The following is a 21,122-nucleotide window of genomic DNA, read 5'->3' on the forward strand; positions in this document are numbered from 1 at the left end:
GCAGGACGTTCAGCTGATGGTAATTGATATACCCTGCCCATTACAACGCAGTGCCGCTCAGGATTCTTGATAAACCCCAAAAATTCTGAGCGGCACTACAACTGTGCTCGTCACCTTGAGACATAAGATGTTATTAAGTCTCATTTGCCCAGTAATTTTACTAGCTACGGCGCCCTTCAGACCGAAACACAGTAATGCTTACACATTACTGCTCCACGGCAGAAATAGGCGCGGTTGTGGTACCCATAATCTAGCCGGCATCCTGTGCAAAGGAGCCTCCCACTGGTATAAGCTAGTTATTGGTATATTGTAAATCTGTGGAGTGGACATTCAGTCACGGGTAGCGAAAACCAATGTTCATAATATGGTAGGGCATGACCTCAGAGACGTGCATAACATATAGGCTATTAGGCAGTGCTTACCTCGATGAGAACCTCAATATATATAGCACTAGTGTTAAAGCACAAAGAGTTTCCGTTACAACAGAAGTAGCAATATAAAATCAAATGTAGAAAATATAAGAATTATTAAATTCAAGTGTTTTTTTATATGCGGCTACTTATATTATCGTGTAAGTGCATTATGGTTAGGATAGAGGCATTTCAAGATCACAAAATTGACATGACGAGAGCACAATGTCAACCACTTCGCGTTATGCGGTATGCAATATCTAAATTTCTAACTATTACTTTATTAGGTACTTCTATCTAGAATGACAAAGACTAAGCAAACCTAAATCTCAAAACCTAGTACTGTCAGACTAACCGCAACAATGACTAATTAGATTTACAGTGCCTACCTTGCAAGGATGCCTAAGATGCACGCCCCTGCATGACCTACATCAAAAGAAATGATGTAACCTAAACAAGTGAGCTTCATGATGGACATAAAAAAATGTTTTGCAATCGCTAGAAACTGCATTAGTAACGGGAGCAAATCGTAATAAGGGTGGCGGTACGGGCGCATCACTTAATTTGATTTAAAACCGCCGCGTGAACAGTAGAGAGAGAATCGATCAATATCGGTATGGAATAACTTAAGCGATTATCTGGTTCATAAGTGCGTAAATAATTTGATTTAACGGAAGAAAATTATGTATATAAGTAGGGGGGACTAGGTACCCCTGAATGAGATCGAAGAGAATCGAGAGTACGGGTCATTTGATGGTAAGAGACTACCGCCGACCCCACTCTCTAACAACACTAGAAGATGAGGCGTTACGCATATTATGTCGTATCTAGTCTTGGGAACACCGCTCAAGCAAGTTCGTATCATTCTTTGGTAGTTTGTGGAAGATATTTCCTTGAAATCCGCTCAGTGGAGGACAACACATGCACATCGTGAGGATGATATTTCAGTTTGTTTTATGTGTCACACGAAGGTGCAATTGGGCGGTAGGCATCAGATCAGATCTCCTCGGAACACTCCCCGTGATAAATGTGGTGCGAGACCAAGATGCAGCGACGCACACGTCTCTTCGCGGCGTCAAGTGATCGACCCGTTCCGAATTGCTGACTCTCCGACGATTAAAATACTCTGTAGTGTGCGCAGTCAAATGTTTCGAGCTGATACTCGGGTACACCAGATATGAGGTAATCTGGGCCGCACCTGCGCCTTGTACCTACATACTCTGGCCATAAGTACCTAGTGTTAAAATAAAAAAAAATATATAACGTTTGAATTTGAAACCTGTCGTTAATATATGAATATTCATTGTGTTTTCTCATCTTCGCGCCAATCTGTGTTAAATATTCATGTGATATTTAAATGGAGTGGGATGATAAAGAGAACCAAATCGCTGTGATAGATTACACGAAGTAGGTATGGAGCTAAATGCAATTTTGAAACTCTTCATCCACTACACATACGACTCTTGAGGAGGTTAATCCTCTTAACAACCATGTTCCATAACAAGAAAGGTACTTTTGAATCAACTCCAGATCATCAAGCTTCATCCATAAAGGCGTGGTTGGAAGCGAACGCTTTTGACATCATTGACTCAAGATTGATAGTCATATAGTCTCGAGGATAAATATCCTACAGATATATTATGATTTATGGTCAGTTTAAGAGAGTATATGTGTGTATTTCGGGCACATTGCGCGCAGAAGCGAAAAGACCCAGAGGCCGAAGTCCAAAGAGATGGTCAGATCAGATATCAGAACATCTAGATATCCCTGTCAACGTAGCACTACACTAACTGTTACCGATGGAGGCGTGCTGTTAAGACGAAAAAGAGAGTAAGGGATGGTCTAAAGTCTCACACGGCATTACAATTTGGAGCATTAAACAATCCATAAGATTAACAGCGAAGAATAGTGATAAATTTATTAACACTAAATAATACTGTCAAGATTTGACTGAGATAACACCCACAAATTAACAACTTAAGACTAAAAAAAGCATTCACAAAAATAAATAAATAATCTAGGTAAGTAAAATGTTTTTCTTTAACGGAAATTACTTTCCATTTACAAGACATCTTTATTAGCAGTGTGAAAAATAAAAACACGATTTGAATATTTTTAGCTCCATTATTAAACAAAAGAGCTCTTCAACTTTATGCAAATATATGTAAAACTTTAAAATAACAATCGCCTGTCTCATTAATATAAATGTTGGTGATTTATCAAATTACAATCATAACCTCAACGATCTCCCGCCAATTGAGGCATCTGCTCTAGATATGGCAGAGCTGTGATGATTATTTTTGAGAATACCTTCCAAAAAATAAAACAACAAAGCAAGCCATGAAAGCCATAGAAGAACTGTGTAGTGTACCTTAGGCTATCTAGCAAACACACCCCTTGAAAGAGAAGTAGTACCACCAGAAGAAAGAACCCTATAGAAAGTGATAAAAACTGTAAGTTGACGATGTTTGTAGAAGAGGGTAAAATGAAGCAAAAACATTAATTTTCTGCTGTCATCCAAAATGCACCATACTGAGAAATTGAAGATGCAATATTTGGCAAGGTATAGGAGTTAATTGAGAAACACGCCAAGCACCTCGCTGATGAAGGATGGTGTAGCATCAGCTCAAGTGTTTCAGCTCTTTTCAACACTTTATGATTGATACAATAGAATATGTAAAATGATATGTAGTCTCCAGCGTGAATCCATTCACAAATCACCATTTATTTAATTACTTGGCTTCGAGCAGGTCCTAGGTACAGGCTTGGAAAGGAATGTATTTAAAATTTCACTTTATAGCACGCAATTGCGAGAAATGTTGCCAAATATTATTCTCTAGAAATTTTTTAACAATTAATAACATACCTACTTAGTACATTTGTTCCAGACCAGTTAATTCGTTTTTCAAATATTTAATTTAATAAAACAATCATTGTTAACTGTAGTGTGTATTGGTTGTTTAGTGATTTGCACATTTTTTAAGTTATTCGCTTGCAAATATATGCATATAAATATATAGAAGTGTTATATAAATAAATAGATCATAACTCTAATTGATATGATTTTTAGTTCGGAGATTGTGAATTTTTACAAAATGAAACAAAACAGACCCGAAAACAAATTTGGTTTTGTTCTACCTTAAACCAATATTTTACGGATATAAAAAGGTTTTGTAGAATAAATTCATTTGGTTAAAAAGTGTTTTCCGTTGCAGTCATTGAAATTCATAGCACACATTCAAGAGACCACACCAAAGTAGCGTTACGCTCTACCTACGCTCGTTTCGTTTCGACTATTGCTGAATTGGGTTGTAAAACAACTCCCATAAAATTAACACCCTGAACGATTTAATACGTACAAACTGATTTTAACAGTTAAATTTAAAACCAAGATTCCAAGCCTTGTTTGCTACGAAAATTCAATAAACTATTAATTATGGGAAAAATTATACTAACATTTTAACTGTTCCCTCTCAATATATTTTTGATTGTGTTATGTACATACATTGGCACATTAGCCAATTTTCAACAAACTGTGATAACCAAAATGTTGACACTAGGACTAACCTGTACTTACCACAAACTTGTACTTAAAAAAATATTATTGAATTCAAAAAAATTGTTAAAAGACGTTTATGTGGTAAAGGTTACAATAATATCAACGACTTTCATAGATAATACCAGACTGGGAATGGAGCGACCACCCCCAGATTATTTAAATCATAAATTTGTAAAAAAATTAAAAAAAAAGAAGAAGCCAACTGAGTTTCTTGCGCCCTTCTTCTGAAGTTTGAGGCATTTAATTTCGAATGGGTATCCGTTTTTGATGTTCAATAAGTGATTTTAAATCCTATTTTGAATAAAAATAATTTAATTTCAATATACATTTAAATGGACACATCCACGTGACGAGAGCTTGTGGTAACCTTCGCCATCGCACGGCCGTCCGTCAGGTATCACATTCGCCATGACACAGCACTGGGCGGTAACCGGCAAAACTCACCTTGGCCATGTGTTCTCGCCGAGGACTTTCCCATGTCGGCCGCACCATCGACACACATATACACACTCGCACTTACACTAACACTCAACACGTTTACACTTATACTTATTGGGTTGGCGTAAAAGAGGCGTACAAAAGTTACACTGTTTACAACTAAGGACACTTGAGGGTTATGTTTGGTCTCTTATGTACTCGCTGCCGGTGAGGTGGTACCGAGGTATGCGGGGGGCCTCTCGGTGCGATCGGCATTCTGCGGTCCAAACTCTCCCCTCACCTTCCTGGAACAAATGAAATAGCACTGCGTCACTAAACCATACATTCGAAAGTTCATTATTCAAACATTACAAGCGCTTTATTTGGCTGCGGCACAGATCTTATATAGTGTATATGAAACAAATTCAAACTGAATATTTTTTTTCTCATTATTACCAGCAGTTATATGTTCGCTTTTGCGATAACTACTCTAATAGAACACAACGATTAAAGAAAAACTATACTAATACATTCAATTAGTCCTTTAAATTTTATCTAAATATTGTTATTTATCTAAAACATTATTCATAAAAAAAAATGAAGGTGACACTCATTTCAGTTTGGGGCACACTAATTGTTTTGTTGGCGTCTGAGCGACCTGCGCTTCGTAACAGCTGCAAGTCTCGCACTTAAAACCACAGAGCACGCGGGGATAATCTACCCTTATCAGTTATCACATATAGCTTAAAATAATCAAGCGACCGCGGCGGTCACTATTCCGAAAGGTGTCATAACATTTGTCAATTTTCATGCATAAAAGAGTCTGGCTAATGAAAGCTGTCCGAATGTGAATGCAAAAGGACGGCAATTTAAAAAATCTGCTGCTGATAGATGATAATACTGGCAATACACTGAAAAAGTGGCCAAGTGCGACTCGAACATCGACATGAACGTTCCGTAGCAGCAAGTAACATACTATAAGAGTTCTTGTAGTTCGATGTAACTTTCTCTTTTACTCTGAAACATTTTGAAAATCTGAAATTTATTTTACCGAAAGTCACAAATGCGATTTGTGTGTTTTCCGATTTTCATAAGTTCGAATAATCTATAGGTCCGAAAAACAAGATTCCAATTTTAAATTCAGTTTCTTTTCTCTTCGAATAAACTATTAAAATTGGGATTCTTATTAGTGAAAATCTATAATACCCGTTATATATGTTTTTTGTTATTTTCTGCTCATTAGGTCTGTCCTATAACAAATTATGCCGCGCGTCTAATATGTGTTTGTAGGTACTACAAAAAACTGTCAATTAAAACGGCCACATGTGCATTAGATAGTTTAAGGTATGTTATGTACGGTACGGCTTACTTGTTAGAGTTGATAAATATATCCAATTACAAAGATGTACTAACTTATAAACGAATAAACAATTTCATATTTGGGGAGAGATGGTATCTACTACCTACTTGTTGCCACTTACCAAACATTTTTTTAGGTATTTAGGTAAAATACTAACCCAACCCAACAAAAATCGCACCTCCGCCCTTAAAATGTTATAATAACATGTACTTAAACATAACTTGACCTACAATCTCGTCATTAATAACAGACTCATGAAACGTCTCTGACACGCAGATTTTATCACTATGAGGAAAAACAGACTTGTTGTAGAACAAATTACATTTACACAATTGGCTAGCGCTTAGCAGAATGGAACCACTCCACATGCAAACTAAGCTGAGAATTTGAGGTCCAAAGTCAAAAGATAGTTATTGTTTTGTGACTTTTAGTATATTTTTGTCGATGTGTTCAATATCTTTGCTACAAATACGATAATAATAATAATATTGACACACTTTTTACACAAATTATCTTGCCCCAAGTTAAGCATATATAGTCTGTGTTATGGGTTACAAAACAATGATATATTTGATACAATATACTTACTTAAACATACATAAATACATTTAAACATCCATGACTCGGAAACAAACATCCATATTCATCATATAAATGCTTGCACCTACCGGGATTCGAACTCGGGACCTCTAGCTTAGTAGGTAGGATCGCTAAGTGAACGATAAGTGAACCTTTTCAAATTAGAAATATCGGATAAGTTTTGTTCAGGGTGTCAAACAGTATTTTTTTTATGATTTTGTGGACTGGTTCCTTTCTGCTAAGCGCTAGCCAATTGTAGTGTGTATGCAAATTACGATTAACGATATAACCCTACAAGACTATTTACTTTCAAATTCGCGATTTATGGCAAAATATAATATTTTATATGAAGACAAACTCAGGCCGAAAAATTTACAAAGCCACACTTCACGGCCTTTCTTCATACACATCGTTCTTACAACAGATCGTTGCCATTTATTCATAAGTGTCATTTCCTCTTCCTCCCTTTTTCTGTGTCACCGAAATCCCTAACAGCCGAAAAGCACTCGCACATCACCAACACCGCTGTCGAGAAAAATATAAAATTCTTCATATTATTTAAAAAGCGATCATATCAAAATTGACGGACTTGTTTGCTTCCCACTTCAATCGCTGGCGTCTCCTTTGCGTTAAACACTCCAATTATCCTCAAAATAAGCAAATAGACGAATTACCGCGCAGTTTACTCCCTCGTAAATCCTAAACTAACTCTATAAACTCGGGTTCTCTACGTATGACGTGCTGCCACAATCAACATCAGCCATCGCTCGTTATCAAACAATTAAACTTGATTGGAGGAATTGAGATGCGACATTAGACAACATCGTCTTTATGACACTTGTACACGCGCTCGATGGAATTATTATTAATGCGGAATGAACTCACCTACAGAAGAAGTATAACTGTTCAAAGTTGTTTAAAATATTCAAAATGCGTACTACAAAATATAACATGTTTCGGTATGAAGGGCGCCGTAGCTAGTTAATTTGCTGGGCAAATGAGACTAAACATCATATGTCTCAAGGTGACGAGCGCAATTGCAATGCCGCTCAAGAATTCTGAGCGGCACTGCATTGCAATGGGCAGGGCATATCCATCAGCTGAACGTCCTACTCGTCTCATCCCTTATATTCATAAAAAATAGGTTGGAATCGGAACTTCAAAGTTACGATGTATTTTTTATTGGTGATTATAAGCAGAATCTGTAGATAGCCGGGTACGAGCCGAAACACTTTGACGCCAGACTTAAAATGTCGTACGTCTATGGTTATACCGGCACCCGCTACATTTTTCAACGCGATCATCATCAGGGCAAATTCAGCAGCAGGCGTTATCAGTTCGCTATCGGTACTTTTGAACTGTATGCCTGGGTCGAACGTCACTATCACGTCATTAAGGCGCCCTACACTTATCTCAACACGTAGGGATATATCTCAAAAGGATAATCATGGCTTTGGTCCTTCTTATTTCATTCACCGCTAACACCTAATCTGCGGTAACTTATAACGTGACATAAATTGCGCAAAGTATACTTTACAAATTTGAAATTACAGACTTTTGTTCGATCGTCCATTGATAATAATATTCTGTTCTAGCTCTGCTGGTGCATTTATACGTCTAGATAGGCTGTGAAAGATGTGAAAACGTCGAAAAAAAATGCGGTTGACAGTTCACCAGAATTGTACCGGTAGACGAAGATGGACCGACGATCTGGTCAAGATCGCCGGAACACGTTGAATGAAAGGCAGCGCAGGACCGATCGTCATGGAAATCTTTGGGGAAAGCCTTTGTCTAGCAGTGGACGTCTTCTGGCTGATGATAATGATAGTTCACCTCTTTTTTTGGGCAATGCACGCACACAAACACAATATGACAGACAAATCGCGAGTGTAAGACGAAGCTTGTCACGCACACTAAAGTTATAAAGCCCGGCCTGTTTTCATCGGCTGTCTACAGCGAGAGGCTCTATCTAGACGTATACAATATCTAAGATTCCTGCATACGAATTGTTATTTGTAATGTTTTTCCTTGTTTGTGTTTTTACTGTAACATCGACCACGAAGAGTGGCAACAAGCAACAGTCACGAGTATAGAGATCGAACAGTAGTGATTGTGCCTTTCAAAGGCAGGCGAAAACTAAACACTTTTAAATTTAAATTATAATAATTATTAAATTGATTGAGCATAACGAATTTTCACGAAAAGCAAACAACTAATTCAACAGACAACAACTCTCAGTTCCGTCGTGACCACGATTCATGCAATTGGATCGAAATATTGTCATCAAATTAACAAAAATAAATATCGTGAGTACCCGCCATAATAATTACAAAACTCAACAGATTACTCTTTACAATAGCAAAGATTTCGATGTAAAATGCTCGAAATTAAATCTGAATTAAAATAGATCATCATCGACACATCCAGAAAGTTAAGGAGCTTCCTATTTTTTTGAATCTAATCAATGCCCTAGAACTAGATTGATGAGGAGAGTGTTGTGTTAGTACCTAGGACCTACCTAATTAGCTTTTAGTACCTTGTCTAAATCACTTTTATCTTTTCATTTAAACATTTAAAATTAGTTATAAGCACATCTACCACTTTCTAAACCGGTACGCTCGCTTTTCCTCCTCTTCAATAAAAAAAAAAGTGCTAAATACCTCTATTGAAAAGTGTTCATTGTGGATTTCCCATGGAATTTTATTTGTTCAACTGTAATTGTAATTTAACTAAAAACATGTCAACATAACATAGAAAGAAGTATACTAAGGATTAAGAAAAGCGATAGAATAAACTTAAAAGAAATAAGAAAAAGGACAAGCATTGCAGGCGTATCACAAACTATTAGTAAACTCAAATGGCAATGGGCAGGACACCTAATACGAGGCAAACAAGAAAAATGGGCCAAAATAGTAACAGAATGGTATCCTAGAGAAGGAAAAAGACAAAGAAGGAGACCGAGTCGTAGATGGAGCGACGATTTATAAGATGCCGCTGGTGTGACGTGGAGCAGATCATGTCATGACCGAGAACACTGGAGGAGCCTGGGGGAGGCCTATGCGAAAGCAAAACAATCTGTGCCGATGTCTACTGCAAACTAAATGTAAATCTAAAACTATGTACAGATTGTTTAACAAAGGCTATTATTATTATTATTGTAATTAGAACTAAAGCTGTATACTAAACATTAGATTAATCTGTCAACAGGAAAAGGTTAAGATTTCAATTACAAAATTTGGTCCAATAATACAAACAGGGCAAGCTTAATAAAACTGTTTAAAAATATTGCAAGAAATGGACAAAACAGAGGGAGTGGTTTTCAAAACATAAATTATAACATTACTATTGCAAACTACATGTTTATGGCGATCAGGTAAAGCAAACCATTATCAAGCTCCCATGCTAGGATTCCCTGAATACTTATCAGTTTATCTAATTATTTATAATTGCCTCCTCAAAAGATAACAATTTATTGATAATTTATTGTCATTGATGACACATAGGATAGTAGGTACCTATACAATCCTTCTGTTCCTAAACACTTATAAGACATTTCACATTTTATCTTATCAGGTTATAAGTATTGGTGGTAAGTCCACCAATACTATCTAATATATAAAATTCTCGTGTCGTGGTGGTGTAGTTTAAATCCTCCGAAACGGCTTGACCGATTTTCATGAAATTTTGTGTGCATTGGGTAGGTCTACAACATTTTCATCCCCCTAAATGTTAAGGGTAGTCCACCCCTAAATTTCTTTTTAATTTTTAGATAAATTATTTTATTTTTATATGATACAACATTAAAAAATACATATAACCCTAAATTTTCAACCTTCTACGATCAACACCTATTTTTGTATCGCGGTTTTTATATTAATTATTCAGTTCCATCCACAGATTCGCAATAGGGTTGCAAGATGGCAATCGTATACAATAATTAGTGTAGTACGATAAATTTCATGCACGATATATTTGGTAGGTCTGAGAATCGGTCGTCATCAAATCAAAAAAAAATCTTCTTTTTTTTACTTTATATGGCAATACAACGTTTGCTGGGTCAGCTAGTATTAAATAAAATAAATAAATAAAAAGATATACCTTTATACGATCATTTTTGTAATCTCATCCATTCTATATTAATTTTAAATATATTTAATTAAATGTATTATTATAAAGTAGATACCTATTTATACTTGTTTTTTAAAATCGATTACAATTCTATAAGTACCTTCTCGAAGTTAAAATAAATATTCGATAGGTTTCAATTTTACCAACAATTAGTAGTGGATGATGACTGGTTTAAGAAATATTTATTGTATGACTTCATATGAGACTCTTTCATTATTGATGAAAATAAATAACTTAAAAGGTTATTGGTAGGTATAATTAGCTGGATTATCCGCTTTTAATTATTCTCATAACGCTATAGCTGTAATTTATGAACCTATCAATTACGTTTACAACAATACTAATACGAGCGGGCACTTATATCTAATACTTTAATACAACTATCATTATAACAAACAACACTTAAGACTGTTATCTGCAGGGAAATATTTATTTTCAGTAATATAAACTAGCAATTAATTGATATATATATATAACTCATAATTAACATATCTAATCTAATATAACATCTGTGATCACCAGGTAATTTTATTTATGTAATTTTTTTTTTTAAATGTAAATAAGGCTAAGTAATTGATGCGCCCTGCCGGATTCTTGAAATATCCAAAATTTCTGAGCGGCACAGTGCTCGTCACCTTGAGACATAAGATGTCAAGTCTCATTTGCCCAGTAATTATATTATTAAATATCGGAAAATAAGAAAACATCTACTTAAAAGGGCTGATATTTATTAAATATTATAATTAAACTGAATTTTTATTTTCTATTATTGCATTTTAATTTGTTTCAATTGTAAGCTATACCATCATGGAGGCATCCAGAGCCGATAACTGTTGTGGAAGGCTTATTAGAAATAATACAATCTAGCATTCACAAAAGGCGCAAGAAATTTTCGCCTCGTGCAACCACTTTGTGGAATTATCTCTACACTACAAGCTGCATGAAGTCTTCTCAAACGGATACAATTTAGGGCAGATTCGACAAAACTGGAGTAAGTCAGGTAAGGTACCTCCTCTTTCTGGTTCACGCCTCTATTCCGGGGAGGGCACAATACCGCTTATCGAGGATTTCTCATAACCACAGAATAAAGAGTAATAAATAGTAGAGAAATTTCCACATTTAAAAGAAAAAGCTAGTTAAGCTGCCTGCTACTACGATTCATTTAAAATGATACTCAGTTCGTGCGGTGGACTAATAATACATTGATAAGTTAGTTTACATTAGGAGTATGCGTAGCACACACTACCATATACATACTCGTATTTACTTATGCAGCGCGTGAATCCTATTAATATTATAAATGTGAAAGTTTGTATGTCTGGATGTATGTTTGTACTTCTTTAACACATAAACTACAGAATGGCTATTAATGTTTTTTTTATTATGAACAACAACGTCTGTCGAGTCAGCTAGTCTTTAATATTTCTATATATAACCTAATTTATCTATAACGTCCCAAATCCCTTTTCTGCAACAATTTAACGCACTCCAGCTAGCAAGCGGTGACTATGACGCGAAATTGATATCAAAATAATATAAACAAATAAAAAATTATCCTCGTGATAATAATATTAATATGTTATCAAACATTACATAGCATGTGAATGTTATTAGTACATAATATTATTGTATTTAAATGTACCTAATGATGTTCGATATAATTAGCGAAATTTGTTAAAAAAATTCACTTATTACCCGATAAAATGAAATTAAAATAAATATAAGTTCTATCTTTTTCTATACGATAAAGAAAAATGATTATTTCACTAGGTACTTGTACGTGCAATTTTGCTTTCTGCATGTACCACGAAATTTTAATTAACTTTGTTTCAATGAATCAATAGACCGTTTCTATGCCTATTTTAAATTTTGTAATGTATTTTCATTGTGTTTCACGGCATCAGAAACGTACTGACTGAGAGGACAGAGATAATTGAAAAATAATTATATACTAACGATGCTATTAAATATCCTATTACAGATTAGTTGTAAGATCAGAAATGTTTTTATCGTTTTCAATTTTACCGTTGCATATAAACATAAAAAATGCATCTTATAAGTAATTTATATTTATCAGGATTATGGAGTTTTTGCCAAGAGGCCTACGAAGACCCTAAACACATCCTTTTGGAGTGTGAGGCCATAGCCACAATGAGGGTGGGATGCCTCAAAGCCCACAACATACAGGCAGATGACCTACCCCATTTGTGTCCCCGGAGGATACTGCGCCTCTTGTCTTTGCTAAACTAGCGCGAACTCTCGAGGGATAAAGTGGATACCCCATACTATCTAACAACAATACTTACGTCACGCGAAATGTTGCACTGCTTCCCCAATACGTCTTTTGATCGAGTTCAACTGTCACTTGAACAACTGACACTCGTTATCAAGGGTTAATATTATAAAAAGTTAGAAGAGCAAGAAACATATCCCCACAAGAAACAAATATTGTACAATTATTATAGGTAATTATGGTCGGCTTCATATGGAAATTAAAACATGTGAACCCTGCCTAAGCTTCCGGAAAAGAATTTTTTGAAGGTTAATAATACTTACGTAATAGCACACGCTAATAGCCCATACATGCGGTAGTGTTAGTTCGGGCTAGGTCAAGTTCGCACTATGTATCTGATAATTATTAATTACGATTCGAAACAAGGAGCCCGTTTGTACAACGATCTCAATGACATCATTTCGGCAGCCTTGAGCCGTAATCTGACGGTACGGTCATAAATACACTCTGCAGCTATTCATGGACATGAAGACATCAAATTATTATTGTAAGAATAATGTGTTTGTCAATGTTGACGAGGCCATTTGTCGATCAGAAGAAATGAATCTGCCTGTCGCAAGACGTATGTAGATACGTTCAAGTTGTAAATTTGCGTATATTACTCCCCATCTCACATAGCCCCACAAGCCCCACACCACATTTGAGACCCTATTTTTGATGCTCAGGAATCATGTCGGGACTAACGAGAGTAAAATATAAACATAATTATAAGCCCTATACTATGTACTACGAAAATACACGGGGAACAAACGCGAGACAGCGTTTTGTACACATGATATATACAATTGATTGCATATATAGCTTGAAAATTTTTTGTAATTAAATCAGTGACGCAATATTCAAAGATGAATGAAAAAATATTAAAACCCCCGTGCGTTAAGATAGGGACAAACCGCCATCTTAGTGACATCAAAAGAACTGTTTGCAAACTAACGCTAATAGCTATATCAAATCTCAGTTTCAACGTGGCGGCAGTTATAACACAAGCAAAAATACGAGCGTGCAATATCTAACATACTTCACAAAATAACAGCTGGTGTTTACATACAACGAGAAAAGGAATAAAAAGATCAAAAGAGTTTGTCATATTGAAAAGCAATTGAACGAGTTGGAAAATGCGCACCGACTGTAAATAATGATAAAAATAGCAAAGATAATTTAAGTTGGACTATCGATATAGGATAATAATAAGGACAATGGATGGTCTAGAAAACGAAAGTAATATATGACACACAAGAAGATAAAATCGGCGACTACAATCAAGTCTACAGTTTTTCTAAACATTCCAATGACGCAATGTTCTAAAGCCAGAGGTTCACAGAGCATACAATTGGAGCAGACATTGGTCTTGGCTGAATTTTTCAAGGTGATAAAACGGGAAAAAAATATGACCATATCTGGAGCCCAAATCAAAATACGAAGTTTCGGTTGACGGATCGTACATTTTCCTATAACGAAAGTATTTCGGATCCGAATATGGGTATGAAGTTCGCGATTAGATTAGATTTTCTCTTTCGTTTAACTTATTCCCAAATTCACTTGAAATTATTTTGATCGTAACAACGACTTCGCTTTTTATGTATAAGTCTATGGTTCCGATACGAAATCCAACCGCACTATTCGAATCTGAAGTATTTTGGTACTAGGATTTAATTCGAAGTTCGTCGTTCTTTCGTTTCGGACCGAAACTTCCTCTTTCGAATTTGGTAATAGACCTCCTGTAGCATAAACCCGTCCACTTTCCGCCATTAGTTTAACTTGTGTTTCTATTGCATGTCGAGGAAATTTATTATTGCGGTAACAGGACGGTAGACGACAATGAACAAGAAATCATCGAATGAGATAATTCGTCAATATTTCCTTAAAGGAGTCGTGACACGTCGACCCATAATTAACGAATTTCCTTGCTGATTGTGCTCATAGGCAAGCACGCCACTCATATTTCATAGCTGGGAACATTTAAAAAAAACATAAATACAATGATTGCTATTGATGTGCCTCCACTTGACCTTATTTAGAAGCTTCTCTTACGCAACACGCTATTGATTGTGTAAATTATAGTTTAATACAGTTGAAATATTATGCAATATATTTCATACTGCACATTGTCGGAAAATGCTATATTGTGTGTACCACAGCGGCGAGGGTTTTTGCCACTGTGCTGTTATGTACAAGTGTGATAGTATTTCGGATTGAAGGGCGAACTTTCTCATAAATAAAGTGCCTCCGTTTCGATTGGACCGAAAGTCGAAACTGTGTGATTTATTTCGTGCAAAAACCGCGGGGGAAAAAGATGAATAGTAATCTATTTCTACCATGTTATTCATTTGTTTTTATTTGGCTATTGAATATTTTGACAAGTTAAATACAAGATATATAAAAGTGAATATGTATAGTATTCAGGTATAGGAAGTGTATCTATGATATTTTTTTATTTGGAGAAAAACAGCTGTACATTTTACATAGTTATAACCTTAATTTCGATTTTTTTAATGAAAATAAGGGACTACGCGCGATTTATAACCTAGGTCCTAAATAATCATTAAGAGAAAAATTTAAAGAAATAAACATTTTGACTGTTGCTTCTCAATATATTTTTGATAATGTTCTGTATGTTCATAAGCACATTGAGGAATTTTCTAGAAACTGTGACATACATAATGTTCACACGAGGAACAAACATAAAGTTGTTATGCCTACTACTCGGTTGGGTCGAGTTAGTAAGTCTTTTGTTGGGCGATGTATATGCTTCTACAATATGATCCCAGAAAATGTACAAAACAAATGTGTTATGAAATTTCAAAGAATTGTTAAAAAACGTTTGTGTGGGAAAGGTTATTATAGCATAAACGATTTTCTTAATGACATTGTTATATTTAAACAAAAAAAAAGCTCGCTGAGTTTCTTGCGCCCATTCTTCTCAGGTCTGAGGCAGTCTTTTTTGAATGGGTGGTAGTTTTTGACGTTCAATAAGTGATTTTAAATCCTATTTTGAAAAAAATATTTGAATTTGAATCTAGTCGAGCAGGACGTTCAGCTGATTTCATTTCTCGATCGAGTACAACACGGTTCGCATATATCGTAAAGTTAGCTGGTAAGGGTTGCAGCTATCAAGCTATCAGCAATCAGGAAACAAATTAGACACACTTCCTGATTTCAGATGCAAACCTCCCGTGCTTATGAAAGTATATATCAATATGTTGGTATCTATTTGTTATACCTATCACATGAACTTTGGAGAAATTTATTTCTGCAGTAGTTACGATTAACTTATGTAAATTAAATATAAAATGTGTACTGCTGCCGACAAAATTTGGGAAATGACAATGTTGCTTTAAAGGTTATGGTACCCTATGTTTGATTATATTCAATAAATATTGGATAAATAATAATATTAATTTATTTTTAAGTCCCGCGTAGGTGCAGTGATACAGCACTATGATCGCCCGGAGAAAAAACAACTTTTTTTATTTTAAAGTTTGCTCTAGTTGTATGTTATTTGTTCATTGTACTAGAACCAGATAGTTGACTGTTACAGCTTGCTGGATCTTATATCTTGTTCTTATATTTTTTCTGCTTCAAACTAGAATCTCTATTGCACGTTGTGGCAATCTCTAAGTGAGTCTACAATTTGGAAGACAAACGAGCCTACGAGTCACCTGGTGTTAAGTGATCACCGCCGCCCACATTCTCTTGCAGCACTAGAAGAATCATAGAGGCGCAGGCCGATAGGCGACCATTAGGAGAATTGTCATCGTCTGTGACAGATCAGTTTGCGTCTCAATATTTTTTTTTAAATGCCGTCGTGCGTTGTGATAAAGTGTAAAACGATACTATATAAGTATTTGTGGCCACAGATTATTATCCCCCGTAACCGCACACACACTAGCATAACAGTGCTTCACTTGCTAATTTCACGGCGCGGAGTCCATCTTTTTTTACTCGTCCGTGATACAAAGTTTGTATTACAAACTGCAGCCTCGTAGGATTCCCTAAATTTTTCTCGCGAACAAAACCTTTATATTTAATCCTATTCTTGCAGTTGCGAGCCCAAATTGCTTAATTTAGCTTACGCAAATTAACCAGTTTATATACGGGTCACTAGTCGTCAAGGCTAATGTATTGTAAACTAAGATAAAACATCAGAAGTAGAAGCCACGCATGTATATATTTTATGTGAGAGGAACATGAGGCTCACTTAATGGTAGGGATATGTGATTGCCATTCATCGCGACTATTTCTACTTGGATCAATACTAAACATTCTGATTAATCTCTACTTCAAGTCAGTGAATACTAGATGGTTTTTTATGAATAAGTAAAACGGGTCGCCTTGTGTTAAGTGATCCCTGCCGCCCTCACTCTCTCGCAACACCAAAGGAATCACTCGAGGAGGGATGCAGGCCTTTAAGGAAGGTGTACGTATTTTTTTTAATTTCAATAAAACTCAAGTGTCCACGTTCTAATTAAATATTATGCCATTTTAAATGTATCAAAATAATAGTAATTGTGAAACAGATTGAAAAGTTAAATAACAAGGGCACTCTATCAGTCGGACTAAAATAAACTTAAGAATAAGTCAATCAACTGGGAAAAGAAAATCCTTGAATTACCTACAAAAGAGTGTTTGGAAAACGAAAAGCATAATTCAAATAAAATATTGATATAGTTCATATATGCGTTATTATTTCATGTAATATAAATTATAATCATCCGTGAGCATGTAATTAAAGCCGCCCAGCCCCTTTTGCAACACCAGAGGAGTTAAATTTGGTGTAGTCAGTAGTGATTACAAGTAGTTTCCCGTAGCTTTAAAGTATCTTATTCATACAATTCTCGTGTCACAGTGTTTGTTACCAAATCCCTCCCATTGACCGATTTGTATGATATTTTTTGTGTAAGTGTTGTTTTGTGTAAGCGGCCGTAAACTTTTTTTTTAAATTTATATGGCAATACAACGTTTGTCAGGTCAGCTAGTATAATATAAAAAAAATTAAGAAAACGGTTTTTCCTAAAGGCCACCACTGATACCTCCATCAAATTCCATACCTAAACCAGAAACGCTTCAAATTGTTCTTATGACGATTTTGAGTTCTTCGAACTCAAAAGTCTGATCAAAGTTAAATAAAACCCTCTTTTATAAATGTTTAAACCGCAATTACTTTTGAATGAATAAACCGATTTTCACGCAGTTTTTAGTCGTTTAAAAACTAATTTAAAAAAAAGTTTTTCCGTAGTTGTTTTGAGATTTCTCAAAATCTACCGGTCCAAATTGTATTAAAAATCATAGTTCGGTCAAGCCCTTTCGAATGGCAACACAAACGCGCGCGCGCGCAGACGCGATCTTAAAAATCATCAGAAACGCTTCCTAGGACCTTAAAACGATTTTAGACCTGATGAAAACTCGATTTTCGAAAAACGGGATAAAACCAATAACTTCCCGAATTTACAAAAATTTTCTTTTTTCTAGCGGGTAGTTAAAAAATTAAGATTACCATTACTGAGGTCTTTGATCGAAAAGTGTGAAATTATTTCGGCAATGTATTGGGTATGGGGTATGGGTATAGGGCTCCTGTTTCCGCAATTAAACCACTAGCATGGGTCCATTTTGCGTGCAGTAATGGCCGGTTACTCCAACCAGCCCAGCTCCTTCCAGAAGTTCAGAACATTCCTGGGGTGTTCACAGACTTCTTGGAGCGACCTTGTATTGGTTAAGGTTTTTGCCCGTTGGTTGGCCACCCCCGCGCATTCCAGGATTACGTGAGCGACCGTTTCGTCTTCGGTCAGACAACCTCTGCACTTAGGGCTGTCCGTTACGCCGATTGTGAAAAGGTGTTTGTTTAGTGATGTGTGACCCGTTAGGGTGCCCACCATTATACGGATGTCATGTCTGTTGAGGCTCATAAGTCTACGTGTCAGTTTGGGCGATAGTGCAGGTATCGCCACCTTCGACTGTCTACAGCTTGAGACATTCATCCATCGGGTGTTGTGTAGGTCGTTGGTGAGAGAGCGTATCCATGAGCGCATTTGGCTGAAGGGCAGTGGCAGAAGTGGCAATGGACCAGACACTGTATTTGCCGATGCCCGCCTTGCAAGCTCATCCGCTGCATCATTACCCAACGAACCACTATGTCCCTTGATCCATTGCAGAGTTACCTGGTTATAAGAGGCAACTTGCTCCAGGGTTTGGTGACATTCGTGTATTAGTGCTGAGTTGTGAGTGGTACCCTTCAGCGCTGTTAGTACCGCCATACTGTCAGAAAGAAATCTGATGTTGTGGCCATGTACCTTTCTTCTTAATATAGCGCTGGCGGCTTCCTTGATGGCTACGCACTCACATTGGAAGATGGAGCTGTGTGTGCCCAAGGGTATGGAAATGTGTATGTTTAGTTCCTGTGAGAATATGCCGGCACCAGTTCCAGTAGCCATTTTCGAGCCGTCTGTGTAAATTCTTAGTTCGTTTACACCTGACTGGCCAGCATCTTTCTCATATAGCTGTATGTGATAGTTTTTATGGAAGGTATTTGTTTTAGTTATCTTATCACATGGTGCCTCACAGAGTGGATAATCCTTTGTTACCCTATTCCAGAGCTTATCTGTTAGGCCGTCTTCATTCTTCCATACACCCAACAGCTTTAGACGTAGAGTCGCCATTGTCGCTTCTTGTTGAAAGTGTATGTCGAGTGGTGTTAGCCCTAGAATAGTTTCAAGGGCCGAGGAAGGCGTGGTGCGCATGCATCCTGTTATGGCTGTGCAGGCCAGCCGCTGGAAACGCTGCAGCTTGGTTTGCACTGTCACAAGCTCTGTCCTGGGCCACCACGCTATTGCTCCGTAGGAGATAATTGGTCTGATGACTGCTGTATAGAGCCATCTGCTTATCTTTGGAGCAAGACCCCAGGTTCTGCCTATGAGTCTTCTGCACTGCCAAAAGATGATGCATGCTTTTTCCAGCTTGTTTTCAAGGTGTTTGTTCCAAAGCAACTTACTATCCAGTATAACCTCCAGGTATTTAACTTCTTTAGTAAGGCTTAGTTCGGTGTTGAACAGCTTTGGTAATGTTAGATTACCAAGTCTGCGTTTGTTGGTGAATAGTATTAGTTCCGTCTTTGACGGATTAGCTGTGAGTTTGTGTTGCGCGCACCATTCTTCCAAAATCTTAAAAGCAGATCTCATGAGGCTACATAAGACGTTCTCGACTGGTCCTGTTATTAGAATGGCGAGGTCGTCAGCATAGCCCACTGTGTACAGTTTCTTTTTGTTTAGCCTTGTGATGAGCTCATCTACCACAAGGTTCCAGAGTAGCGGCGAGAGTACCCCTCCTTGTGGGCAGCCCGTTGCCACCACACATCTAGTACTGGTGTTCACAGTAAATCGTATCGCCCTATGCCTCAACATGCTGTCTATCCACCCGGCAATTGTAGGATCTACATCATGAGCGGCTAGCGCTCGGCCTATATGCTAGTGAAAGGGGTTTTGTCGAAGGCGCCTTCGATATCAATAAAAGCACCTAAGGTTGATTGTTTACGTGATAATCCTTTCATTGCGAGAGATGTTACGCAATAGAGTGCGGATTCGGTTGATCTGCCCTGAGTATAGGCGTGTTGGTTGTCATGTAGCGGTTTTTGTATGAGGGCATTTTCCCTAATATCCCTATCGCAGAGTCTCTCTAGAGTCTTCAACAAAAATGATGTGAGACTGATTGGCCTGTACGATTTGGGATTTGTGTAATCACTTTTGCCGGGCTTAGGGATAAATACCACTTTTACCTCCCTCCACTGGAGCGGTATGTATTTGTAGGCCAGGCATGCCCTATAGATTGCAGTTAAATGCGCTACTAGCGGCCCCATACCGCTCCATTGTAGCAGTCCTGGGAAGATCCCGTCCAGGCCTCCTGATTTAAATGGAAGAAAGCTGTTAATTGCCCACATTACCTTGTCTTTGTCTACCACCCTGTGAGCTGTGGTCCTCGGCAATGTATTGTCGGTATTAACTATTTTGACTTATAGCAAGAAGTTACAAAAATTAATTTCATTATTTAAAACAACCGTTTTGATGGATACGTGCCTCCACGACCCACGTCCTACTTCGCTGTGAAAGCCAGGGCTGCTAACAGCACAGAGGAGGTTTTAGTCGGTATGGGGCGTCCGCTTACGCGGACACTCGAGTCCGACATATTACGCCCCGTTCCGGGGCGTAAATACGTAAATGTATTTCCTCCTCTCAAAAAAAAAAAAAAATTTGTTCAACTCTCAGGTTGTGGCTTCATCTACAGGATCTACTTTACAGTTGATAACCTGCTCAACCCCAATATTTGCATATTAGGAAATTGACTATATATGTCGCTCTTCTAAATCTAAACAATTTGTTATGTTTTTAA

At 36.9% G+C, this 21,122-nt stretch overlaps 1 protein-coding gene across 2 annotated transcripts in view; it reads right to left on the bottom strand.

Annotated features, from left to right (window-relative positions):
* The window catches only part of LOC126973077 (probable phospholipid-transporting ATPase IM), a 144,373-nt gene that overhangs the window by 94,897 nt on the left and 28,354 nt on the right, over positions 1–21,122 (bottom strand). For both annotated transcript variants that reach the window (XM_050820203.1, XM_050820204.1), the window contains one exon: positions 4,414–4,691. In XM_050820203.1, the coding sequence (XP_050676160.1) occupies positions 4,414–4,471 (58 nt within the window). In that variant the 5' untranslated portion in view covers positions 4,472–4,691. The remainder of the gene's footprint in view (positions 1–4,413; positions 4,692–21,122) is intronic.

The sequence above is a fragment of the Leptidea sinapis genome, chromosome 28 (genome assembly GCF_905404315.1).
Source record: "Leptidea sinapis chromosome 28, ilLepSina1.1, whole genome shotgun sequence".
Taxonomy (NCBI): domain Eukaryota; kingdom Metazoa; phylum Arthropoda; class Insecta; order Lepidoptera; family Pieridae; genus Leptidea; species Leptidea sinapis.